A 12,851-nucleotide genomic window follows, 5' to 3' on the forward strand; every position below is an offset into this window, starting at 1 on the left:
CGAAAATCATTTGACGTTTTTTCACAGTTTTTATCTCATATTGAATTCAGCCAACCGCATAGACTGTGTGCAAATAGCACACAGACTTTTTAATAGATAGTGAGGAAAATAAAATATTCCCGCTAAAATGAAAAATATCACCCAATCACCGATGTCCACCAACAATTATTTAGTTCATCTCGACAACTAAACAAATATACTGGTACAATTTTAAGGAGAAATTCAGTTAAACAGACAAGTTGCACAGACGTATGGACAAATGAAACACACACACCGGTACACGGACAGACGGCCAATTTCTTTTATTATCGATAAGAATACATATGGACTTACTCCCATCCCGCGATGCTAAAAAATGACCAGGGAGTCTTAGCTTTCTCTTCGAGGAAGCAAAATGTATTATTATATTATTGTTTTTGATCTTAAAAAATAGAATTTCACATGGGATTCAAACGTTGATGACTTTTAAAGTAATCAAATACTATGTTTTAATGAAATTGAAATTGAAACAATCATACCATAAGAGGAAGTAATATACTTGTATTACGACTGATATAATATAATACTGTTTTATACATTGTATAAAGATATACCTACATTTTTGGAGAATTGACTTTTAGGCGAAATTTATATTACCTAATAGAGCACGTTAACGAAATGTCAATGTTTACTTAAAATTAGCTAGAATCTAAATTTTATTTTCCCTATTTAAACGCGTTTAGAAAGTAAAATAAATATAACGTTGAACTTGCAGTATTCGCCGATAAAGTGACCTATATTTTGAACTGCGCTCGGCTGGATTTCAACAATATATCGAGTGCATAATATGCATTTTTCGAGTGTCATGTTACTTAATCTGATGGATAAAATCTCAGTTCGTTAAAATTCATTATTCTAGTAAAACTTGTTTCGAGAGCATTCGCAAGCGGCTAATTTTTTTATTTACACAAATGAGTAGTAGTTCACTTATTCTTTTTTTTAAATACTAGTATTGTTTATTATCTTTATAATACATCTTTTACTTATTAGCGACTCAACGTAACACCGTATTTGTACACACTCATTTATTATAGTTTTTTTAAATAAAAAAAATATACATGCCATGTACGGCCAGTCACTTGTGCATTGCACGAGCCTCTTGCGTGGAGGGTAAAATCATTTTTGTATTGAAGAGCAAAATAATTGTAATAGTTTGTAAGTGCATAATGCTACCATCAATTTTTCGTACAAATTGATTACACTATATCGCTTGACGTACTGAAGCTCTCTGCCTACCCCTTGCATATTTTTAATAATTTTAGTTCTATTGTGCCAAATTTTGTACAACGTGGAATTTTCTTTGAAATCCTAACTTACTTATGCTGAATGACGTTTTTCTATTATTATTTTTATAATTTACACTGACTGAAATCATAGCTTAATAGTAATTGTTCTATTTCCTAATAATTTTATCACGAAAAATATAATATAAGTACGAGGATTCTACTAACAAAATGTATAAATAAGTCTTGTATAGCCTTTTGTGTTTTTATAATTCGGGTAATAATTACTAGCTTGTATAGGCTAAAGCAGGTAAGTTCGTTCTTTGTTCAGCGGTTTGGTAAACATTTAAAACAATAATGCACAACGTACTTAATATACAGTATATATTATTAGGTACCCACTCTTTTATAGTGGCACTCCCACGGTATCCTTTTTCTGTTTTTTTTTATTCAACCATATCACATTCCTCACCCACCCATCCCTCGAAAAATGTCAATAGGCAAAAAAAATCCCTCTTGCCACGCCACTGCTTTTTTTTGTCATGTGTTGAGTCGATAGAGGAAAAAAACTTGGCCTACTAACGTATGTATCGGATTTAAAAATAAGCGCGCTTCCCCACCAGAATAATCAAGTCCAAACAATGCTGTTTCGATACATCCGATTAAATCAATTAAGTTATTTAATTGGCCCCGTGTCATCCGCCAGTATATGTATGAGTTCTATAAATACTTATAACGCGTTTAAACATCATATATTGTACCACGTTGACCGAGTCATTGTTACCTGCTGTGGCGTTCGCAGATCTTTAAGTTCGCATTTGCACAGTCTCACACTTGGATCGTCTGTATTTTTTTTGTTTGGATCAGCTTACATAAAAAAAAATAACAATCATGGTGAGCACGACTTCACGCCTTACCCGTAAAATGAAATGCTAATTCACAAAAAAAATAATAACTGTATTTTATACCTTTCTACAGTCGTGGATGGATCCGCCTCCTCAGGCTTTCGAAATGCAAGAAGGTATAACGCTCAGCAAGGATCAGCTTAAAGGTAATTCATACATAATTATTTAAAGCTAATACAGTAGATTAGGAAAGCCCATAATTATCTTACGTTTCTTTCAAAAATGTATACAACATTTTTGTTTTTGAGAAATATTAAACGTAATTTTGTAAATTACAACAGCGGCAATAAAATTCGACCTTTTTATTTACATAAAACATCACTTTTCTAATATATTGCGTCAAATAGTTATTATTTTAAATGGATTTCTCCAATAAAATTGATGCTCAAATATTTATATATATATATATATATATTAGCTTCGATGCGCAGCTTGAGAAGGTATTTTTTTAACTTTGCCTAGTTTAGAGTTATTAATAAATAATAGTTACCTTTTCGCAATTTTTTATTTGATTGCTTCAGTTTTATTAACCTAAAATGAATTCAATTTTAATCATTAATGGTGTGTATACAAGTCCTTCAAATCAGGCGCATGCAGGGGTCATGCGTTCAATATCATAAAGTGAGTTTAACACGAGTACATAATGTAATTGGAATTTTTAAATTACGGCACCTAGTTGGACTGCAACAAAACACAAAAATAATTAATTTTTGAAACTCATATGTGCCAAACGGTGCATAATATAACAGTTTGATTTCTCTTTGTTGCGATTAATTTAGATATTTTTTGTTGATATGATATTATAATATTGTATTTTTTTTTAATACAAACGTGTGATCGTCTAAAGTCCTTGAACTCCGCTGAACTACGTTTATTAATCACTACTTTCGTTTACAGTATTAAGGAAAGCATTCGACACGTTTGATACGGAGAAAAAAGCACGGATCACTTGCGACAGCATCAACACGATTTTGGATATGTTGGGCCACGCAACTGATGCCGCCACAGTTAGAAATATTGTACAAGAAATAGATCACCAAGGTATACACATAATTCATACAGACGCGCGTTTTCGATTGTACATACTATATAGCCTTAATAAGATTAAAATTAAGACTCTAGTACATAATAGTAAATTGTCAAGTCATGTTTTAGTTTACTAAAAGGGTAATTATAATAATGTGTGCCAAGCTGCTAGCTGCGCCATGCAAGCTTTATAGAGTAGTGCTGGTATCAGTATTTTGCGGAGACTGAAGAGGACATAGTTGGTATAGGTTGATAAATTAATTTGAAAGCATCTCATCAGCGTCCATAGTGGGTAATGACAATGTTTTTAAATACCCAAATGTAATACCTGTACCCTTAAAATAATTGCTAGACGTGCGTTTGGCTTCTGCCACTGCTGCCATTTGAATGTACCATTGAGTTTTCAATCTTGGTGGCATTCCTTTCCACGTAAACCGCTTTTGTGCGACCCGTTTTAGCTAAAATAGTTAATGGGCTTAGCGTAGAATTTGTTTTGTTCAATATATTTTAGATCGGTTACACAACTATCATTTTGTAGGTTTATTATTGATTATCTACAAGTATATAGGTGTAACGGGAGCGCGCGTAGGGAGTCCAAGCGGTCGCCTGTCCCAGTATAAACACCAGCTAGGAATCGCCCGCTTTCTTTCCTCGACAATATTTTCAAACGCGTAGGACAATACAATATGCATTATATACAGGAAACAATTTTATAGTATTCCTTTTATTATATAAGAATGTCGAGCCGTAGAGCCGATAACGAGATCGCAGCTGGACCACACAAAAATATAAAATCAGTAATACAAAAAAGGTGCTATGATTTGATTAACGTTCTAATCAATAAACGACTTTCTCGTCTGACAAAAAAAAAAAAACAGCCGCCAAGCAAAAAAAAAAAAAAGAAGGATTAATGCATAATGCTGTGTATTAGTTTAGTTTTAATATTATTACAAAACATTTAAATATAGATTCCATGAGTAAATATTTGCGTTTTTACGACCGAAACGGGATACGTTGACTCGTTGTGTCGATCACCGAGTTGGATAATGAACTTTAGGCGTCGACTGGAATTTTTATTATTTCAGAACAGCTGTGTATTGGTAAATTATACAGCTGCATCATTTGGTTTGGTTTGTTTTACGACTCGAACGGTTACGTTAGTGTTTTTTACCTCAGAGAACGGTTTAGAGTGTTACTCAAGATTATACGACACCTATACTTTGGATGAAAATAATGTAATTATTGTTAACGTACAGGGCAAACGGTTATCTGCCATTATGGATGGGTAATACTTGACCTATCTGACTTCTAGAAATATGAACGATTCGATAGTTATTTGAAAAAATACCCAAACGTGTCGATAGAACGAGTTATAGGGGTTTTCTTAAAACTACTTGTTGAATTATTGGTAGTTTTCATAATACTATCTTCATGGTCAAAATATCTTATCCGTTTTTGATTCACTTAATATATTTTACAAACAAATGAAAAGATTGGCGTATAATTTACATTGCTCACATTACTTTGAAAACCCTTTTATTTTTATTTTTGAAAGGATTGTAAAAGGGTTGATAAAGACGGCTTGCCGCTTGAAACGGGTCATAATTTAGCAAATTGTTTAATTATTTCAATCGGGACTAGTGATAATTAAGTAATAATAATTAAAAACAAACCTGTGTTTGTTACGCGATGTTGACAGATTTAGAACGAGTGCCAAGTGCATATATAACAGTCAATAACGTTGCTTCAAAAACTAGAACTATAGCGTTTGCCAAGCAAATAGACATCGTAGTCCGTAGATTCTATACTGTTAGAAACGCGCATACCTAAACATCTAATTAAAGGATAAATTCAAAGTAACAGACATATCGATTTTCAGCGTCAATCATAATGATATATTGTGTCAAAATACTCCTTTTATTATTTGATAAACTTTAATACTCTTAATGTAGTTCAATATATGATCGGTTTCGCTATATAAGTACCGCCTATATCTATATAGTGGAAAGATAAGAGCTATTGGTTACATTTTAGAAATAATATATTTTTGTTGTACGAAACTGTATAGCTTATAATTATGAGTTGAGTAGCGATATTGAAAGGAGTGGCAGATTTGTTCGAGATGATTCGAATGATGAAATAGCAGCACGATGTTCTTAAAACAATAATTTTGCGAATGGAAGGTCGATTAAACAATAGGTAGGTGTATCCCGAATTTGAGCCCTGCATCGGACACGGTTGAGCAAGAATTTGAAATCCAAAATGATGGCTGACAGAGAATAAAAATCTCTAGCAACAACACTTATGAGAGAAGACCTTGACTGGAAAACAATGTAAATAAAAATCGTATTATACATAAGTATTGCTATCACATCCGATTGCTCGAACACCCCATTATTCCTTTTTAGACGACTATTGTTAAATAGAAAACTGAAATTCACTGAAAATGTGAACCAATTTTGGTTATCCGAATGACATTTTTATTTGGAAAACAACATTTAACTAAACGGGAGGACAATATATAATCTGCAATTATAATATTATTGATTAGCGCCTGGTAACAACTGAAGACTACTTGCTAATCAACTATCAAATTGGTTAAATAGTAAAATTAGGCAAAGTATAGTCAATATTGAACAAAAATTGGTTTCGATGAATTTGAATCATGTCAACTTTTTTGTATGTATTTTTAAATTTATTTTTCTGTATAATTTTTATGTGAGTTGTAACCATTTTATTTCTCGAAAAAATGTCTAATGGGAAAACTCTCATGCCTCATAAAATGGTTCAACTTCGATAATTTTTTTATGAGGAAGGCTTCTCACCGGATTATTTTTTTTTTAAAGCATAGCCAAAAACAGTAAAAAGTTGGCTGCATGAATTGGCCGTATTCAAACATATGTAGTACTTAATTAATTAATTAATTTTAATTTAATTTAATTTTTAAATCGAAGTTTCAAGTCTTCCTATTAAACAAAAATAAAATCGGACGAGCTATGAGTTTTACTCGTGAATCATGATTATGAACAAAAATAGGCCACACATTAATGTAAACTTATGATTTTCCGGTTGAATTTTAACGTATAACATTTGAAATTGTTAAATTTGAGAAATAATAAGGTTTCGGCGAGTTATATTCATATTTTACTATAGTAATTTGTTGTGGTTTTTTTTATATTTTTTATTATTGAATTGTTATTGTGGTTACACATAATAGCACACTATAAAAATTTGTTGGTATTAAAGTGTTTTGTGATATTTATGCAAAGGAGCTGAAGCCAAGAGGGATTTGAATGATACTGTATTTTATATAAAAAATAACCCATAGTAATAGTAGTATTGTTAAGCCCGATCCACGGGTATCTCGCACGTTTTCTGGCGGTCCGACCGTCAAAATATATCACAATCTTATGGTTTTGAACGGTTTGCTCTAATAACGTTGCCGCGCGAGACATATAATTAATATGTAATAGTTACTCGTGTAACACAATGTAGTATATGTAATATTTTCTCCGTCTTTCTATTGTGTCCGCTCGAAACTAGTACAATGGCGTGACCTTGCAGTATACACAAAACGCTTTTGTACCGAATTCGGTGAAAATGTCTATGCAGATCTGGTCGTCATATTTAGTTGGCGAGGCGTGCCGATGCAAAACTTAGACACATAATACACATAGTAATTCTAAAAATAATAATATACCTATAAAAACTGTATACATCTAATAAAAATAATATCATTGTTTTTGTTGTTGGACGCAGGAGCCGGTACGCTGTCGTTTGACCAATTCTGCACTTTGGCCTCCAAGTTCATGACCGAAGAAGAAGAAGACAGCGAAGCCATTAAAACCGAACTCCGAGAAGCGTTCAGGCTTTACGATAAAGAAGGTGAGATCAGATCAGGCACAAGGTCATTAACGTTGTCAACAATAATATGGACTTTGTTGTTACAGGAAACGGATACATTACTACCGAAGTGTTGAGAGAAATACTTTCAGAACTGGACAACAACATGTCCGACGAAGAATTGGATCAGATGATCGACGAGATCGACGCTGACGGATCGGGAACCGTCGATTTTGACGGTAAGTTTATCGGTTATTATAGTACAATGATCTTATTAATAAATATCCATCACTACATATAGTTGTGATAAGGAGCAAGTTGTAGTGGAAAATATTCTTAATTAAATATTAATAATAATTGAATAAGTTAAAAACAATATGGCATTGTCTCTAAAATGTTATCATCTTTCAATTTCCTAGTAGGAGTTTTTACTCAAAAACGACCATGAACCGAGTAAAACCCATACTGTGTATCTAAGTTAAAAAAAAAGTATTTGAAATCCTGTCAAGGATGATGTGATGGTCAGAAAAAAAGTGTCCTGATTACTGTTTTAATAATTACACATTACAGTTTAAGCCTTAAATTCAAAAATTGCCTCTACCGAACTTCTTAATAAATAGGAGGTATACATCCTCTTCGAGAGTAAATGATTAGTGGAAGAAAATATTTAGTTGTTTTCACGAAATCGTATTAGATGATGCTTCGTTTAGTGATGATTATTGCGAATCACGATCTAGTCTAGTGTACTCTATCTGGTTAATCTACTCTTCGTGCGGTGCCGAATTAGTGATTCGAATATCCCTTTGATAAAATCGATTATATGAAATTAATTTCTAAAATTATTAGTAAGACTTACGAAACCTCGTCATAAATATATAAATGTGCAAATGTTATGTGCGAAGACACAATTCGTGTTTTAAAAAGCGTTCAAAAAAGAATCTAGGCCATTGATTTGTGCAGGGGCAATAATAATAAAAAAAAATAGTTATAAATTACGAGTACGTATTGCATGGAATTCCGTGAATTCTTTATTATAGAAATAAAAAAAAATCGAGAACATAGATTGCGTCATACATACGACTTAAAAAAACACAATAATCCTCATGTTACAATACTATATAGTCTACAATAGGATTTTTCAATGAATTCTAGATTAATATTAATAATTCGAAACGGACTATATTATATTGAAATCTTCATTGTTAGAGCCAATATTATCAGCTCAATGGTAAACGGTAGTGTAACGCTAATAACTAACTCTTTTTTTTCTCAACTAGGGAATTTCAACCCGGAGACTTTCTTTAAAACATAATACTGTTTTTTCTTACAACTTTTTCGTCTCTAGTCTCATTCAAAATCCCATTTAATAATAATAATAATATTATATATAACAACGATTATAATTGCTGTTAGGGCGTTGGGCAACCAATCGATATACCATAGGGAACATTTCAATCGCTTACGTTCCGTATAATAAAATAATAGTATAATAATAATATATAATATGTATTATAACGGTATTACATGCCGGCCAGAATGCGGTGTGTAACCGCAAAGTATAATAGTATACACACATTTCGCAGATTCATATAGCCTATAGGAATGGTATGCGAGTGTGCTTGTCAGTGTGGTAGATGAAATATCGTTTTTTAAAACGTCCAGAAGAGTTGATTAATAATAATCAAATGGAATAGCAACGGGCGCTTGGCGGTCGCGGGTAACTGCATTGGCATAATGATAATATTTAATATGCTAAAACCATGTCTGCACCCGACCACAGCCGCGTACCGGTGGACTATTATACAATATCGTACTATATTATTATTTTTTTTTTTAAATATATCATAATTTATATAATTAGTTGACCTAGCGGGGTTAACAACTCTATTAGCCGAAGTTAAATTATAGGTTTACATTTCATACTAATCTTTATCTGTGCATTTTCTCGCACGAGCACTTATGTTGATCGCTCTAAGTTTTTCTCCACACAGTCTGCACAATCGTACCACATAGTAGTACTTCTCTTAACGCTCATTAACGCTTGTGTAAGTCTCTATTAATAGCACCCAACTTTTTTAGTCTTCTTTGGTCTACTTGTCTCGGTTTCCCTTAGCTCCTTAGTCCTTTCTATTTAAACCTATGTTACAATATTATTAATATATATATTTTTTTTTGTTTGCATTCCTTGTTTTAAAAATTTGTTGAAGTTACATTTAGTTTAAAAACTCGGTTGTACATTGCCGTAGAAAGATCAATAATTTAAACGATTTTGTTTGTTTTCAGAATTCATGGAAGTGATGACTGGTTAAATCGACGGACTTACGTTTATATCGTTTGTATGAAAATTGCATTGTAATTAATATTGTATACTGTTTGAAATAAAATGTTAATAAAAATAAATAACTCTTTAATTTAGATTATATTATATTTCAAGTGGTTTAGTTTCATATTTAATAACATAATCGATATTCTAAGTAAAATTATTGGTTTTTTGATATACAGATAAGTCGCAACCTGTTGCTTTAAATGTCAACAGCCTTGAGTGGGGTATCATTTTGTTGGTACGCAACTACGTTATTCATCAACATTTGTTTTTTATTTACTTCCAATAAGTAAAATTATAATTTTGCAAATTTTAAATAGACAATAACTCTATTATAAATAATTTATAATGTATTAACCGATTAATTTATAATACATCAAATTTAATGTAATGTGGGTAATTTTTTATTGTTTTATTTATTATATTTAATGTTCTGAATTTTTGGAATCATCTATTGGCCGCCTCCAAAAAGCTTAGAATAAGACGAAGTACCTAGAAGTTTTAGAAATTGAATTTACTGAATGTGTTCTAGTACTTACATAAGTACATAATATTAGCATACAACGACTCGCACTTGATGAGTTATAGCCAAAATTAGTTTTGAATATAACTTTGGTCTTTGCATTCAAGTTGTACTCAGAACAGACATTTTAAATAGAATGTGATTAATTGTCCAATCGTTCCTATAACTTCGATAGCTATAATGTTCCTATTACATCCTATAATTTTTTTTTTCTATTTGTTATACAATATACTCTCTACATTATGCTTTTGATATTCTTAATAGACCATAGCTCACATTTACACGCTGTCCAATGTGTTTCGGTTGAGTTTTATGTGTGGAATATTATAAATTATATTAGTGTTGTATATATTATTTACACATCATTGCCGCCACGAACAAGTCATCCGTGAGAGGAAATAAAAATTATCTAATTTATATCGCGCGTCAATCACATCATTAAATCCTATGCTCATAATAATATTGACAGTTATACCTAAGTAGCTACCGAATAGTACTTTCGAAATTCATTCGTTAATCGATTTTAGTCGCGATGGAGATCGAGTCGATTTGAAAAATCAAAAACCTTATGGGTACCGATTATGACGTTTTTCAGTTTATTAATATAAGTTTTTAAAGATACAATACTAGATTACGACATTATTTATATAGTATAATATGTAAATGTTCCAGAAAACTTTTATTTTACAACAACAATCCATTAAAAAATTATAAGCTATTATACAGCTGAAAACTTTCTATACATTGTTTTTAGATTTAACATCTAAAGTAATTAAAAATTAAATTATGTTCTTATAATAATCTCGTTTTATTTAAACAAGAAAGGTTGAATAACTGTAATTAAAAGCGCACTAATAGAATTGTATTTTAGCATCAACTTAAGTGTTTTTTTTTTCATAATAAGAAGTACGAAAAATAATAATATGCTTATGTTAATTGACAGTTAACTTTCATTTACTGTCTTTTACATTATTGGCAAACAAGTACACTTTTTATACTTTTATCAAGCGCTTACTTTATGAAGGTATGTTAAACATTACGTTTTTAAAAGATAATGTTTTTCTAAATTAGATTAGTTATGACTTATGAATACTAATTTTTTTGGAAATGAATTAAAAAATATCAACTCGATTTTTGTTAGAATACATATCTAACTAACTATAAATTTATCAGAAAATGATGTTCCTAATGAGGACATAATATACAAAAAATTATAATTAATTTCCACAAATACTCTTTATAGAGTTACTCAAGCAATTTTTATCTCGCAGCTCCATATCCATTCACTTTTTCAAAAGGAGTAAAAGCGCTCAATTCAAAGTATCTTAATTGGTTTTGTAATCATTCAGAACAAGTGTCAATGATTAATTAGTGTTGTATATTTCTAGTCGTTAATAATTATTTTACATTTGACTGCGTGACTTGGAGATCTGTGTAGCTAATAATAATACTGAAGAGTTTCACTTTGTCATTAATCAATTTGTTGTTCACCAAAAACATTTATAAGCCTACGTGGTATATTTTGAGACGACTTTTTTCTAAATAGCTGTATTCAAATATATCTATTACGTTATATAATGTATGATTAGCAATCACAAATTATTATGTTTCAATGTGCGATATATATTGACGTTTGTGCCTATTGAGACCTTCACAATGCTGTGTTGATTTAATTAAGATGTCAATTACATGTTGTACAAAGTACGCCCGACGGAGAACGCCTTACATCAGACAAATATTGAATACAAATAGATACAAACCAATATAATGGTACATTTAGTCATTAATCATGGACACTGGATACAATAAAATGTGTTCGGTGTTTCTTCTTAACGAATCCATCTACGCAACGCTGGACTAAATAAACTTGTTATTTACATTACGCGAATGCACGTGACTGCACATACGCTGTTAGTATATTAATAAAAGCCAATTAGACGGTATTTTATGAAGAACAAGCGCTTTATAGACTACAGCGACTGTTAGATATAAGCAAATGATACATACAATTATTATCATTTAATACAATGTGCATAAAATAGTGTACGTGTAACTTTCTTGTCATATCCAAGATCACTTGCACATCAAAAAATGTCATTTGAGTTTAGATTCCAGTAATAAACTATTATGAAGAGACAAAAAAAAAATTATAAATATATATTATTGTATGGTAAGGTTTGTTTTATTAATTAAGACATAGAATAGATCGTTATGTCGTTTAATATAAATGGCAATATTTACAATGTTCAACTAATATTTTCTATATTTTTAACAATACATAAACAACATTTAGTTTAATATTATGTTTTAAACATTTTATCTCCGGCCAAAACATCCCAAAAAATATTAACAAACTTATTGACTACATTTTAAAAACATTAATATATTTTTTTGCTCTATGAGTTGGTAATAATATTAATATAAGGCGTTTTAAAATATTTTTTATAATATGTTTTGGCACGTTCTACCAATTAAAATGATTTATACATAAGATTTTCAAATTTCACATGCTTTAACTTAAACACCCGCACCCTTTCCAATAGTTTGGCAGATAGTTTTTTTTCGTATATGTCTATCATCGGAAATAATAAACCAAAAGTATATAATTAATATTTTTTTCTAGGTTGAGTGGAAGATTTTCTATAAACTTTGTATTGTAAAAACATAATGTTTTAAAGTTATGATATTATTGATAGGCTAACAACAAGAGTATGAACGCGACTTTTTACTTATTAAAATATTATGAAGATGAAACCTACACACACAAAAATAGGCATACACATCAATAAGTGTAATCTAAATAAAAACTAGCGCTTATACCTTTAGTTCTTGCGTATACATTATGTGCCGGTGGGTGAAGTTGTTATAATAGCCAATACCAAATAGAAAATTGTAGTAGATGGATACCATTTTTAGTGGGCGACGAGTAGTAAGTGCAGTAATTCACTTTTGCTTTATTTATTTAACCG

At 30.8% G+C, this 12,851-nt stretch overlaps 1 protein-coding gene across 2 annotated transcripts; it reads left to right on the top strand.

Annotated features, from left to right (window-relative positions):
- The first annotated feature begins 1,949 nt into the window (after positions 1–1,949).
- On the top strand, positions 1,950–9,797 carry LOC126839305 (troponin C, isoallergen Bla g 6.0101-like). Of its 2 annotated transcripts, XM_050574567.1 has the most exons (7): positions 1,950–2,156; positions 2,241–2,313; positions 3,065–3,208; positions 6,953–7,078; positions 7,144–7,275; positions 9,320–9,372; positions 9,539–9,797. In XM_050574567.1, the coding sequence occupies exons 1-6, from the start codon at positions 2,154–2,156 to the stop codon at positions 9,343–9,345; spliced, it is 504 nt and encodes a 167-aa protein (XP_050430524.1). In that variant the 5' UTR covers positions 1,950–2,153; the 3' UTR covers positions 9,346–9,372; positions 9,539–9,797. The 2 variants fall into 2 exon arrangements, with proteins under 2 accessions (XP_050430524.1, XP_050430515.1); XM_050574558.1 differs by lacking the exon at positions 9,539–9,797 and having other exon boundaries at positions 1,951–2,156; positions 9,320–9,472.
- Positions 9,798–12,851: the final 3,054 nt, after the last annotated feature.

The sequence above is a fragment of the Adelges cooleyi genome, unplaced genomic scaffold (genome assembly GCF_023614345.1).
Source record: "Adelges cooleyi isolate 19-005CV unplaced genomic scaffold, UGA_ACOO_1.1 ACOO_flye_CR_arks_rails_tigmint_CR_PRNA_108, whole genome shotgun sequence".
Taxonomy (NCBI): domain Eukaryota; kingdom Metazoa; phylum Arthropoda; class Insecta; order Hemiptera; family Adelgidae; genus Adelges; species Adelges cooleyi.